This window comes from Balaenoptera physalus (assembly GCF_965194825.1).
Source record: "Balaenoptera physalus genome assembly, chromosome: 13".
NCBI classification, from domain to species: Eukaryota; Metazoa; Chordata; class Mammalia; order Artiodactyla; family Balaenopteridae; genus Balaenoptera; species Balaenoptera physalus.
Window position 1 is genome coordinate 108,153,634 of NC_138892.1, and position 14,736 is coordinate 108,168,369.

Here is a 14,736-nt window from a genome sequence, read left to right on the forward strand (position 1 = left end):
TTGTGAGCAGGTGCGGGGTAGGGGGGCATCAGCAGGGTTAGTTCAGCAACAGGGCTACATACATACCACCCAGACGCAAGTCGATGAGGTCAGTGTAATAAGACTCTCCCCAATAGTCTACAACAAGGAATCGGTGAAGAGAGTTACTGCATCAGATAACCCTCCGGTCCCCGCGAGCCTCGAGCAATGAATGGCGTGAAGCATAAGAAACACCGAGACGCAGCAGGAGGGGGACAGGTGGCAGCTGGAAAGCATGTGTCCCCCCAGGTGCCCCCCCGCCCCCCCACGTGCACACTGTAGCCACAGACCTCTGGGTGCGAGGGGTGGTCACAGAAAACCACAGGTGACTGCACTGACAGAAAGCGATCAGCCAGGACAGAAGCCTTGGCTTGGTTGGGAATCCTGCTGGGACTCAACCTCATCTAACTAAGATTTAAAGAAACTCAAGGGCAGATCAAAGGTTACGAACCTCCCTAATTTCCGAATATTAGAAGCCCCAGGCTGAGGGGCTGAAGGCGAAACGTGAACACCCTAAAAAAGCTGTGTCAGGAACCAGCCCTCAGCTTGCCCTGTCCACACCGACCCCACCAGGAGAAGCACTTCTGCTGGACGGCCTGAGATGCAGGAGGCCCTGTTTCTTCTGTGTTCAGGCCCCCTGAGAGCGGGCAACGGGCGGCAACGTATTCGCGTTCATCACACTCCAGGACCCCGACACAGGCGCTGTGAGCGAGGGCGGCCCCCCAGGACCGTGACGCACGCAGAGCGGAGTCGGCTGCGGTTCGCTACCCTTTCCTCCACAACTCACAATCTGACAGCTGGTCCTGGCAGCCTCTGGTTCCACACGAGGGCTCCTCCTTCCAAAACACACACACTGGAAAGCAGACTGAGGCTGATCCAGTGGGTTCCAGAGACAAAGAGGGCTTCCCAGCTGCCCCAGACCAGAAACCTCACGAGTCTCAGTCTTATCCAAGGCTCTGAAGCTAAACTTGCCGTGCGGATATACGTAAGACTCAGAACTATGCGAGCCTTCTCTGGAAGGCAGCTAGGCCACCAGTCTGACCCCACAGACAGCCCATCAGGTGAGATCGAATGGCCAGTTCAGGGAAGGAGCTGACCAGCACTCCTCAGCCCGAATGGCCTTCTCAAAGGCTCGGCTGCGAGCAAGCAGACTAGCAGGAGGGATGGGACACAGAATCCCAAGAGAAGGCACAGTTGAGCCTCAAAGACGACCTCTGTCAGGTGGGAACAGAGCCCCAGGGGCTTCTGACAAGAGGGAGCCTAGGAAGTGATGTGCTTAAAAGAAAAAAAGCAAAGTACTGGGTTCCTGTGTCGAGTGTTTCCCAAATGCATTGTGGGAATCTCCCAACGGAGGTACCACAGCCCGTCTTTGAAACAGGAGACGTGTATTTGGACACAAGTTCTGGGAAGCTTAGCAGACTCTGGACCAGAATTGTGGTTTCAACCTGCTCTCTGGAAGCTTCGGGCTCTTCAAGTGCTGTTCCGGGTCTCCCAAATACCCAATTCACAACTACTTTTAACTCATCAAAAAACTTAAACACGGCTTCCCTGGTGGTGCAGTGAGTTAAGAATCCTCCTGCCAATGCAGGGGACACAGGTTCCATCACTGGCCCAGGAAGATCCCACATGCCGTGGAGCAACTAAGCCCGTGCGCCACAGCTACTGAGCCTGCGCTCTAGAGCCCATGAGCCACAACTACTGAGCCCAAGTGCCGCAACTAATGAAGCCCGCGCGCCTAGAGCCCGTGCTCCGCAAGAGAGGCCACAGCAATGAGAAGCCCGCGCACCGCAACGAAGAGTAGCCCCCGCTCGCCGCAACTAGAGAAAGCCCGCGCACAGCAACGAAGACCCAACACAGCCAAAAATAAAAAACAAATAAATAAATTAATTAAAAAAAAAAAAACTTAAACAGGACACACCACCTTCGAATCTTTGATCCGCCAATGTGTAACCCACTGAAGCCCATCAACATGTTAATCTGTGCTGCAGGTAAACATGCTTCTGTGAGGCCCCAGGACCAGGCTTCTTCTGCCCTCTGTGTGCGAGTGTCTGTCCTGCCTGTGACGCGGGGGAAAATGACACTTCATTCATTAACTTCAATCCTGGCCTGCTAGCAGAGTCTCACTCTCGGAGTGTCCTGCCAGGGTGGTCCTCCAGGGGCCAAGGTGGTCCTCCAGGTGCCATGGTGGTCCTCCAGGTGCCAGAGTGGTCCTCCAGGTGCCACAACACATAGCACAGCTGGTTCTGGGTTCACTGTATGTTTGGGAGCATTTATCTGAGATCTCTTCTTCATAAGGAATCTGAACTGCAGTTGGATCTGTAGTGATTCCACTGAGAGAGCAACTCCGACTTCAAGCTGCAGACACCCAGACCGTTCTCACTGTGCACGTCCTGAGATTCCCATGGCTGTATATGACCTACCCCCACCTCTGCGCATCAGGTGCCCACCCTGCGTCCAGGGTTGGACTGGACATGGAGGGTATTAACCCTGCAGCTCTCCACAAACTGCATTTTCAAATTTGTGTTTATTAACATTTAAGAGTAATTTTTTTTTTCTTTAAACTTGAACTCATAATTTGTCTTGTAAAAAAGCTTTCTGCTGCTGATTAAAAAAAAAGTTTCAAAACCACGTAGATGAAATTCTGGTTGTATGTGTTTATGAAAAGGTAATTATCTAAACAACTAGTAAGCGGAATTTCAGCAAAATCCCAGGTCAATCTTCAGTGGTGCCTTTTCTCTGGCCCCTTGGCAGGCAGCAGACTGAGGAACGCAGCCTGCTGTGGAAATGCTGAGGGGCCGCCACGGACAAACCGCAGGGCAGCTGAAAGATATCTGAATGCCGTGCGGAACCATTAGCGCTGGGTGCGCATCTGGACCTCAGAGCCCTGTGGAGCACAGGGGCACTTACGCGAACTGTGACCCCTCTCCACCTTGGCAGGAGAAATCTGAGGGTCCAGGGTCCTCCTGGCATCTTCTGCAAGAAGAGAGAGCAGAGATGGCAGGGCCCGTGGGTCCCCGTTCCCACTGTTGCAGGGCTGCTCCATCCAGGTGGTCAGGCTTGACCGAGGAGGCCGGGTCAGGGCACGCAGGGCGGGGGCCCTGCCGGGTGAACCTGAGTCCCTGCTCCTGGGCACAGGGGCCGGCTCGCCTCACGAGTCAAGTTCTCACATGTCATCTGGTGGCACAGGGAGTCCAGCATCAGTCACAAGACATCACAGCCTCATCTTCCTGCCTCGTGTCCTGTCTTCACCTGAAGGTCACCCTGAGTCGACTGTTAGCTGCACTCCGTGGCCGTGAAGAGTCAGGACGGAAGATCTCCTTTGTGCCTGACCCCAGTCCTCCAGAACCCCACGAACGCATCCTGACACCAGCCGCTCACTCGGAGGCCAACCACTGGTCAGTCTTCCAGCAAGATCAGAGGCAGCGACAGGCCGCATTCGTGGCTGCCTCTTCCTGATTCGCCTTCAGTTTACCCTCAGCCCAAAGCCCAGAGGACCCGCCCCCGCTCCCGAGGAAAACCACGTCACCACCTGTCCTCATCCCTGGTCCCACGACTCTAGTGCTGACCCTGGAGGCCCGTGCTCTCTACAAAGGGATGGAGGCTCCAGATTTGGGGGCTTGGGAAGGCAGGGAGGAATCACTAGTGCCTGGGTTGGGGCTACAGCTGGGGCTGGTCCAGCGGTTTCAAGGTCCTGAACCAAGAGGGCCTCCTGGGCCCTCGGCACCTCTTTGCTCTCCCTGAGCCCCACTGTGCTGGGCCCACCCACAGGCTCTGGGGACAGTGGTGTGACTGCACTGCCCCCATGGCTCTGCCCCAGGAAGGGCAGCCACCATCACATGGCCCTCACAGCCACTTCCCAGGGTCTGCTCTGCTTGGGCTCTGCCCTGAGTGCCCAGCCTCCAGGACAGAGCCTGGTCCACCCGGAGCACTAGCTCCACCCGTTGGGGTGGAGGGGGTGGGGTGGCCTGCACGAGCAGTTCTGTGATGGTTCCTTGTGCACAGCCTGCCCCGTTCCAGTCACTGTCTTCTCGAGGAAAAGATGGGGAGGAGGGAGGAGAGAGGAGGCCCAGGGCGTCAGCAGCAGATGATGAGCCGAGGGGACGGCCGGCCCTGAGACTGGGCGGGGCAGCGCCAGATGCACGGGCCTTTCTCCTCCTTTGCTTAACAGAAGCCCCAGCTCTCAGTGACGAGGGGACCAGAGAGAGAATCCTGCTGGAGACTAGCTGACTCCTAAGGGCGTGACGGGAACTAGCCTCCCGCGGGGCTGGGTGGGCTTTCCTCGGGGATCACCTGTCCGCCAGGAACCCAGCCGGTACCTGCTTCCCCACGCAGCGCCTTCTCCACGGCAACCCCTCTCTCCTCCAGCTGGCGCTGCTTCTCCTCCACCTGCTCCAGCTGCCGCTGGATGATCTGCGGGCGACATGACAGTGTGAAGGAGGGAGAAGGGCGAAGTGGCCGGGTGCCCAGAGCGCGGCACGAGGGCGCAAACACCCCAGTGGGGCTCCTGAGAGTCTCAAACAGATCCTGCTTCAACAAGATTAAAACTGCCCAGAGCAGACTTGCGCTTGCCGGGGTCAGGGGTTGGGGTAAGGGACTGGGAGTTTGGGGTTAGTGGCTATAAACTATTAGATGTAGGATGGATGAACAACAAGGTCCTGATGTACAGCACAGAGAATCATAGCCAATCTCCTGGGATAAAGCATCATGGAAAAGAGTATAAAAGGAATGTATACATGTAGATAACTGAATCACTTCGCTGTACAGCAGAGATTAGCACAACATTGTAAACCAACTCTACTTCAATGAAAAAACACAGCTCCACTCTGCACGGAGAGAGGCTTCTTAGGGATGACTGACACCCGGGAGGACCTCCCACCCTGAAGCAGCGGCAGGGACATATCTTCACACAGAAAATGAAATAAAATCCAGGGATCCGGTCATGCAGGGAACACAGATTCAGAGTAATGTCCAGGGAAAGGACGAGAAGACTGGTTTTGGAAAACCAGAGGAATATCTTTGCTGGGATTTGGACTTGCTGTTAATGTTTCTTGCCGTTGTAGAGCTTTTGATTATTGTCCTAATCTTTATGAACACAACTATATACATACGATTTCATTAAAAAACCACATTGCATTTAGGTATCTTTTAATATTTCGCATTAAAAAATTATTTTTTGTTTAAAAAAAAAAACGCTGGAAGGCCTGGGACCCTGAGGACAGCTCCAACCTCTAAATCCCAGGCGTGTCGGAGGCCAGCTAGTCACAGCTGCCTCTTGCTGACAGCTCTGACAAACACACGAGCTGGCTTTACAGTGGTTCTTCCAGAGCTAGGGATCTAGGAGACTCAAAGCCTGGCCCCTCCCTTTCACCCAACCACCACCGCCCGCCCCCCCCCCCCCCACCCTGCGAGGCGGCTCTGCTTGCCTCTTCTCCCGCCCTCCTGCGGGTGCGGACTCCCCGCTGCTCACCTGGGCGCGGTGCAGCCGCTTCAGCTCCTCCTGCTTGGCCTGCCTCCGAGCCGCCTTCTGCACGCGCCGGGTCAGCTTGGTGTTCAGCTCCTCCTCCGTGTAAGTCCTCGGCTGGAGGGGACGACAGGGGTTTACTCAGTCAGGGTCACAGAGGCCGCAGGGCGGGGGGGGCGGGGTGTGCGCAGACGCCCAGACCCTCGGCCTGGCAGGAGCTCCACAGGCCAGGGGGCACCCGGAGATCCACGGGAGACGCTCCCATGGGGCAGGGACAGGAGGCTGGCTGCACAATGACTGCTGGGCAGTTAGGACAGGAGGGCGGGGCGCCTTTACTGCTGAGATCACCTGTTTCCCATGTAAGGACGTCTGCTCTTCTTTAAGACAGTGGGGGTAAACATGTTGATGAAATGTTTTCCCCAAGCCTCTTGCTTGTAGGGGGCACACAGGGAAAGGAAAAAGAGAACCCAGGATCCTTCTACTTTTTTGTTTGGTATCAAAGCCCACTTTTTTCAGATGAGCACTACTTGCAAGGTTCTTTGAAGAAGTCAGGCCTGAAGGAAATAGGGATGCTTCTATTTTAAGTCTGAGCGAACCCAAACCAACTAATGCAGCTGGAAGAAGGGTGCCGGTGAACCTGGACAGATCAGGGGTCTGCACACCAAGAGGAGGGAGGACGTGCTCTGGCAGGGCTGTGGGGCTGTCAACAACGGAGGGGCGCCCAGCCAGACAGCACAGCTGCACCTGCGAACGTGGCGTGGAGGGCACAGCAAGTGTCGGGCACAGTGGGTGAATGCGGGCGACACTGAGGGACACCTTCTTTACTGCCTCCAAGAAAACGAAAAAGAAGCCTTTGCAGACTTTAAAGGAGCTTCCGCATTTAACTCAGGAGTTTATCCTGGTGATCTTTATTCTAAGAGTTCCAGTGCTAGTGGAGAGCCACCACTTAAGGACCATCCCGGGACTCCCCGAGCAGGTACCCTGCAGGTCACGGAGCCAAGGGCTCAAGAACTCCCCGTTCCTGTGGCGCCCAGGCCCAGAGGGGCCTCCCTGTCCCCACTGGCACCCGGAGCAAAAGCACCACATGGCCCCCCAGCCTGCGACAAGCAAGGCACCTCCCCGTCCTTGCCCGTTGCTGCCGTCCACGCGTGCCCAGACACGGTTAGCGAGGGTTTGGCTGCCGGGCTGGGCCGGGCTGCAGCAAGGCCTTCCCACAGGGACAGGACACAGCCTTCGATGTACATCATGTCCTGAACATAAACCGACTTTTAAGGGGACGTGATGGAGAACAAAGCAGAACGGCAATAATAACAACGATCAAAAATTAAAAATAGAACCCAGAAATGGAGCAAAATCAGCTACAAGTTTAAAACAAACATGCACGACTACAACACATGATGGCTCTTCCCGTGTCAGCCAGGACGGCTGCATGCAGGCTGGGAGTGAGACGCCAGCAGCATCACCTCAGTGAACCCGCCTGAGTGAGGCCTGGGGTCACTCTTCTGCCGAGAAGACAGCGCCTCCTTCACTTGCCCCAAATTTCCTGTGCTCTGTCCTCAGTCCCCTTGTGTGTAAAGTAACCACAAGGTCACAGGAGCTCTTTCTCTGTGCAAGTTCAGACTCCTCCTCTGGCCGAACGCTGCAGGGTGATGGCTGGGGGCAGGTGGTGGGAGCCCCGGGTAGACTGTGTGTCACCCAAGCTCTCTGTCCTGCTGGTGTCCCTGAACAGGCCCCAGCAGCCCTGGGAGGGGGTGGCCATCTCCCGATTATACGCCAAGAAAGGGACCTAAATGGCACGAATAACAGACTTCCACCAGGGATACTGCAGGCAGTCAGCGTGGCCTCTTCTCATCCACTGAGTCTAGAAGAGAGCTGCTTGGCAGCCCCATTAAATAGCTCAAAAGCAGGAAGGGAGCGAGAGGGGCGGCCGCTTCTCCCAGGTCAGGGCCTCCCGGAGGCCACACCTGGCCATGTGTGCACATCCTGCCTCAAGCCAGAGTGAGGAAGGTTTTCATTATCAGAACAAGGCAGTTAAAAAGGAGACAGGTAATTTCCCCATGTGGCATGTGAAAAAATCCAAAGGAACTAGTAACTATAGCCTGAGGACCAGCACTTATCTATTAAATTAAACAGGGAGACTGAATAGCCAAAACAACCTTGAGAAAGAAGAATGGAACTGGGGGAATCAGGCTCCCTGACTTCAGACTATACAACAAAGCTACAGTAATCAAGACAGTATGGTACTGGCACAAAAACAGAAATATAGATTGATGGAACAGGATAGAAAGCCCAGAGAGATAAACCCACACACCTTTGGCCAACTTATCTATGACAAAGGAGGCAAGGATATATTACACAATGGAGAAAAGATAGCCTCTTCAATAAGTGGTGCTGGGAAAACTGGACAGCTACATGTAAAAGAATGAAATTAGAACACTTCCTAACACCATGCACAAAAATAAACTCAAAATGGATTAGAGACCTAAATGCAAGACCGGACACTATAAAACTCTTAGAGGAAAACACACGCAGAACACTCTTTGACATAAACCACAGCAAGATCTTTTTTGATCCACCTCCTACAGTAATGGAAATAAAAACAAAAATAAACAAATGGGACCTAATGAAACTTAAAAGCTTTTGCAAAGCAAAGGAAACTACAAACAAGACGAAAAAACAACCCTCAGGATGGGAGGAAATATTTGCAAATGAATCAACAGACAAAGGATTAATCTCCAAAATATATCAACAGCTCATGCAGCTCAATATTAAAAAAACAAACCACCCAATCCAAAAATGGGCAGAAGACCTAAATAGATATTTCTCCAAAGAAGACATACAGATGGCCAAGAAGCACATGAAAAGCTGCTCAACATCACTAATTATCAGAGAAATGCAAATCAAAACTACAATGAGGTATCACCTCACACCAGTTAGAATGGGCATCATCAGAAAATCTACAAACAAATGCTGGAGAGGGTGTGGAGAAAAGGGAACCCTCCTGCACTGTCGGTGGGAATGTAAATTGATACAGCTACTATGGAGAACAGTATGGAGGTTCCTTAAAAAACTAAAAATAGAATTACCATATGACCCAGCAATCCCACTACTGGACATATACCCAGAGAGAACCATAATTCAAAAAGACACATGCACCCCAATGTTCACTGCAGCACTACTTACAATAGCCAGGTCATGGAAGCAACCTAAATGCCCATCGACAGATGAATGGATAAAGAAGATGTGGTACATGTATACAATGGAATATTACTCAGTCATAAAAAGGAATGAAATTAGGTCACTTGTAGAGATGTGGATGCATCTAGAGACTGTCATACAGAGTGAAGTAAGTCAGAAAGAGAAAAACAAATATCGTATATCAACGCATACATGTGGAACCTAGAAAAATGGTATAGATGAACTGGTTTGCAGGGCAGAAATTGAGACTCAGATATAGAGAACAAATGTATGGACACCAAGGTAGGAAAGCGGTGGGGCGGGGTCGGGGGTGGGGTGGGGGGGTGGTGGTGGTGGTGGGATGAACTGGGAGATTGGGATTGACATGTGCACACTAACGTGTATAAAATAGATAACTAATAAGAACCTGTTGTATAAAAAAATAAATTAAAAACTAAAAAACAAAACAAAAAAAACTCAAAATGGATTAAAGACCTAAATGTAAGACCGGATACTATAAAACTTCCAGAGGAAAAATAGGCAAAACATTCTTTGACATAAATCACAGCAATTTTTGTTTTTTGGATTCATCTCCTAGTGTAATGGAAATAAAAGCAAAAATAAACAAATGGGATCTAATTAAACTCAAAAGCTTCTGCACAGCAAAGGAAACCATAAACAAAACAAAAAGACAACCTACGGACTGGGAGAAAGTATTTGCAAACCATGAGACCAACAAGGGATTAATCTCCAAAATATAAAACTAGCTCATACAGCTTGATATCAAAAAAACAAACAGCCCAATCAAAAAATGGGCAAAAGACCTCAACAGACATTTCTCCAAAGACATACAGATGGCCAACAGGCACATGAAAAGATTTTCATCATCGTTAATTATTAGAGAAATGCAAATCCAAACCAGAACGAGGTATCACCTCACACCGGTCAGAATGGCCATCATCAAAAAGCCTACAAATAATAAATGCTGGAGGTGATGTGGAGAAAAGGGAACGCTCCTACACTGTTGGTGGGAATGTAAATGGTGCAGCCACTATGGAGAACAGTATGGCGGTTCCTTAAAAACTAAAAATAGAACTACCATATCATCCAGCAATCCCACTCCTGGGCATATGTCTGGAGAAAACCATAATTTGAAAAGATACATGCACCCCAATGTTCATTGCAGCACTATGTACAATAGCCAAGACACAGAAGCAACCTAAATGTCCTTCGACAGAGGAATGGATAAAGAAGACATGGCACATATATACAGCGGAATATTACTCAGCCATAAGAAGGAATGAAATAATGCCATTTGTGACAACGTGGATGGACCTGGAGATTATCACATTAAGTGAAGTAAGCCAGAGAAAGACAAATACCATATGATATCACTTATATGTGGAATCTTAAAAAAGTGATACAAATGAGCTTATATACAAAACAGAAATAGACTCACATAGAAAAAAAACTTATTGTTACCAAATTGGAAGTGGGGGAGCGATAAATTAGGAGACTTGGATTGACAGACACACACTACTATATATAAAGTAGATAATAAACAAGGGCCTACTGTAGAGCACAGGGAACTCTACTCAACACTCTGTAATAACCTATTAACGGAAAAGAATCTCAAAAAGAATATATGTATATATATACACACACATATATGTATAACTAGATCCCTTTGCTGCACACCTAAGATTAACACAACACTGTAAATCAACTACACTTCAATTAAAAAAAAAAAAAACGCGCTGGTGCTTCACCGGCTTCTGGGGGTTCAGCCCCCGGAACGTGGCTGCCAGCTCCAGGGCCAGTGCTCACACCCTGGGCCAGGCCGCGTGTTTTGATTGTATTTGAGTCAAACTTAGGCAAAGTGGGAAACGTGAGTTATCTCTTGTTGACAGGGCTACAGATGATTTTTTAAAAATCTGTATTAATTTTTCTATATAAACATTTTAAATAAAAATAAGTCATTTTTAGTTAGTTTTTTTCTTTTTTAAATGAAACGAAACTCAGAGGTTTGTTTCACAGCCGCCTGCAGCAGGGTCGAGGAACCACGTGCCCCAGTGCGCAGACCCGAGGCTCCCGTGGGGGTCTGCAGGAGGCTCCCCACCCGCCGACTGACGCAGCCCCATGCTCTGGGGGTGCCCCACGCCCCTCAGTTCTTACTCTGAAGATGCTCAGACCCGCAGGAGAAGGAGAGGCGGACGACACCCTTGCCCACCTGTGCCTCTTCTCCCGAGTCGCCTGCAGACGCCACGGCCCTTCCCCCCACAGATGCAGCTCGTGTGTCCTCAGCACAAGGTGCCTCCCACGCAGCTCCCGCACCCCAGTAGCCTACTCGGGGCGGAACCGGGGTGACGTTATCACGTACCCGGACACAACGTCGTGCCAGGTCAGCACGTCCTGGGCGCAGCCCTGACTTCAGTGTTCCCTACGCGGCCCCCGGCGAGGGGGCGCTCGTGGGATCCTAGGGCTGGGGTCCCAGACTCGCTGTCGGCGTGGATGAGTAGGGCGCCTGGGGCCCGGGGACAGCTGTGGTCAGAGGGACGCGCTCCCCCTCAGACTGGCCCTGACACAGGCGGCTTGGGCCCAGAGGAGAGCTCCCGCCGTGTCTCGGCCTGGACACGGGCCAGGCGCGGGGCTCAGCTGCGCGTCGGCTGGGGTGGGGCGCTGAACAGGGGACGGAGTCGCAGCCGCGGCCCACCCACCTCTCTCCTGGACTTCTGCGAGGTCCGCTCCAGGACATCGTCGCTGGAGATGTCCGAGTCCTCCGAGCAGCTCAGCTGGCGCCGGGGCCGCAGCTCTGGGGGGGCAGAGGCAGAGCAGGGACAGTGACCAGTGGCCACACGGGGTACTCTCCCCACTTCCACACCCACGGCAGCCCAAGGCAGGCGAGCGGAGGTGTGGTTCTCCCCGGCTTGGGTCTGTCCCGCACCCGGAGCCACGAGCCTGGATGCTGACGCACATCCGGGTGGGACTGGGCCCACACGCACCGCAGGGGCGCCGTCTGGCGCCAGCGCCCGGCCACTCACCATCAGGCCCTCCCTGGGAAGTCACAGCCACCCCGACGGCCCCCGCCCAGCTGCACGCTGGTTTCAGAACGTCCTGCTGGGTTTAGTTTCCTTCTCCCTAGGAAGCCCCAGGGGAGGGGGCAGCATGGGAAGTGGGTCTTTCGAGGGAGCTGCAGGGGCTGGAAAGCCCGCACCGTGCGCTCTGCCCGGGAGGGGCCCCCGTGCTGCCGTACCTGCTCCCGTGACAGGAGACGCCCCCGGCTTGCCGGCATCCACGGTGGCCCCGCTGGAAGGGGTGCTGGGGCGGGACCTGCCATCGCCCTTCTTCTTCTTGTCCTTCCTGTACCCGGAGAAGACGGACTTCCACAGGGACCTGGGCTTGGCTGCTGCTTCCTCCAGGGCGCTGGGGCTGGGCCTCTCCGGGGGCCGGCCCTCACCCTTGGGCTTCTTCTCTTTCTTGTTTCTTCGGGGGGAGAAGAGGGACGATCTCTTCTTGCTCTTCCCGCTGGAGCCCTCGGACGAGGTGACCGAGCCGTCCAGGCCCCCTGAGTCCGAGGGAGGGGACGGCACCTCCTCACTCGTGGCCTTATGCATTGGGGTGGGCTCCTCGGGACCCTTGGGGGGCACGGCGGCGGCTCTGCGGGGCGCCGGGGTCCTGGGGGCCCTGGGGGCGGTGGCCACGGTGTCCATCTCCTTCATCCTGCTCAGCTGCCGGGCCATGGCGTCCCTCAGCGCCGGGCTCCGCACCGACTTCTCCCGGGCCCGCATGCGCTCGGCCGCCAGCTCCTTGGCCTCGGCGGAGACCAGCGGCAGCCCCCGCTTCTGCGGCGGGACCCCACTCTCGGGCCCCCGGGCGCTCTCCTGGGCCAGGGGCTGCTCGGGGCAGGGCCAGCGGGAGGGGGGCGTGAAGAAGGGCTCCTGCAGACTCGAGTCCTCCGTGCGGTCGTCATACGTGTCCTCCACATCGTCCGCGAACGGGATCTCGTCCACGCTCTCCACAAATGGCTTCGGTGCCTCCTCCGGGGGCGGCCGGGCGGGCTCCCGCGGGGTCCGCGCGCACGTGGCCGGTGCTCGGGGCTCCGAGGCTGCGGGCTGCCCCGCCAGGGCCGGCTTCCCGTGAAGGGTGGCGGGCTCCTCGTCGGGAGGCGGGGGCGGCGGGCTGGAGGGGGGCGTGAGCATGGTGGAGTCAGAGGTGCTGAAGCTCTGGCTGCCGGGTGTCCTGGTGCGGGAGGAGCTGCCCTGCAGGCCCAGCCCCGAGCTGCTGGACAGGTCTCTGTGCTCCGCCCGGGCGCTCTTTGGCTCCCTGCCAGGTGGGGACCCCGGGGTGGGCAGGGAGGGCTGGGCCCCCCCGGCAGCGGGCGGCCCCAGCCTCCCGGGGACGGGTGTGGGTTTCAGAAGCCAGGGTCCCTCGCCCTGGGGGAGCTTCTCAGCTGGAAAGGCCTGCAGGGGCGCGGGCTGGAACCCGGGCTCGGGTCCAGGGCCCCGTCGCACGGGCGTGAGCCCCAGGCTGCGGCGTATCTCTGCGCTCTTCATCCAGAACTCTGCCACCAGGTCGCTGCGTTTCAGGCCCTCATCCCCAGGGAGGGGGCTGCCCAGTGTGTCCTTGGTGACCCCTTGGCTCTTCACGGGGAGGGGGGCCAGGGGCGTGGAGGTTCTGGCCGGCACAGGCTGGAAGCGGATGGGGGACACGGTGGGGGATGGCACGGTGGCCTCGGCGGACGGCTGAGGCTGGGAGCAGATGGGGAGGGGGGCCAGCGGGGACCGGCGCTGTGGGCTTGCAGGCGAGGGCGGCGTCCTGGCTTCGGGCTGTGATCGGACGGGTGTGCCGGCTGTGGGCTCCCCATGGGAGAGCTCTGGCTCTGGCTCTGGCACAGGGCTCTCTGCAGGCAATCCCTTCGTGGCAGCTGCAGAGGCGAGCGGGGCTCGGGCGTCCTGTGGGAAAGCAAGGTGACAGGAGCTGCTTAGAAGGCAGGGTTCTGACGGGCGTGCTCTCCCACCAAGGGCCTGAGCTTCCTGAAACACCCTCTCCATACGGGGGGCCACGATCAAGGGCCAGGAGGACACCGCCCTTTTTGATCTGTCTGTCAAGCTTCAGAGCCCCTCACCCAGAGAACACGTGAAGTTTTCAGGTTTGGTTCATCCCAAACGCATCCGGTTCTTTGGGCCCTGAACTGACAACAGCCAAAGGATGCTAACGACAAGCCCCAGAGCTCCAAGGTCTCTGACGTGAGACTTAAAACAGCATCAATCGCATTCTGCCTCCCGGACTGTCCTTCCTGCCACGCCCCGGCCTCACTGCAGATGAAACCCCCCAAATCACCTTGCTCCTCAGGACCCCAAAGACCAAGCCAAGTAGCCCCAGGCCTCGAGCTCCGGCCGCCCTCTAGATGGCCTCCCCTAAAACGTGCTCCACAGGACACAGTGTTGCTATCTATTTACGGAGCATCCTGCAGTGTGTAGTTCAAAGACCACTGGTCACCTGGACAAGTATCTTTAATTTAGAAAATCATACGTTCATTTTAGCATAATATTAAGAAAAAACACATCTGTTGTATCAAACCAGTAATCCCACAAATATTACCGTTTTACCTTAAAAATGAGTTTATGTTTAAAACGGCGTGCTGTGTGGACACACAGAGAACAGTGGTGGGAAGCTCGGCGGTGGGACTGGCGCACAGCAGGCCACACCGGGCCGGAGCCCCAGGGCCACTCCTGTTTTCAACATCCCATCAGCGCAGGGAACAAAAAACTGGGTTCACACCAAGGCCCCTAAGGAGTCCCATCAGCTCTGCCTCCAGAGTGGGCCCCAAACCCTTACCTGTGCCCTGGGGCTGTGGGCTGGGGAGGACAGGACCGAGTGCTCCTCAGGGGACCGGCTGGGGCTGGAGACCGGAGAGCGACCTGAGAAAACAGACGCAGGATTTGCGAGAGGAAACACCCGCTCGCACTGCAGCGGGGCTGCTCCCAGGGCGTCCTGGCCTCGGCCGTGTCACCAGTGTAGGATCTGCGTCCAAAGGTCCAAAGGTGAGCTGCACAGGTGCCACAGGGGAAGGGGCCGTG

The 14,736-nt window shown here is 55.0% G+C and overlaps 1 protein-coding gene across 27 annotated transcripts in view; it reads right to left on the reverse strand.

The window, feature by feature from the left end:
* MICAL3 (microtubule associated monooxygenase, calponin and LIM domain containing 3) overlaps positions 1–14,736 on the reverse strand; it is a 175,915-nt gene that overhangs the window by 13,128 nt on the left and 148,051 nt on the right. For 22 of the 27 annotated variants that reach the window (XM_082420527.1, XM_082420526.1, XM_082420528.1 and 19 more), the window contains 6 exons: positions 14,495–14,577; positions 11,910–13,608; positions 11,374–11,468; positions 5,486–5,596; positions 4,335–4,428; positions 67–117 (listed from right to left, as the gene is read on the reverse strand). In XM_082420527.1, coding sequence (XP_082276653.1) covers positions 67–117; positions 4,335–4,428; positions 5,486–5,596; positions 11,374–11,468; positions 11,910–13,608; positions 14,495–14,577 — 2,133 coding nt within the window. The remainder of the gene's footprint in view (positions 1–66; positions 118–4,334; positions 4,429–5,485; positions 5,597–11,373; positions 11,469–11,909; positions 13,609–14,494; positions 14,578–14,736) is intronic. The other 5 variants (XM_082420519.1, XM_082420508.1, XM_082420529.1 and 2 more) reach the window with 1 other exon arrangement.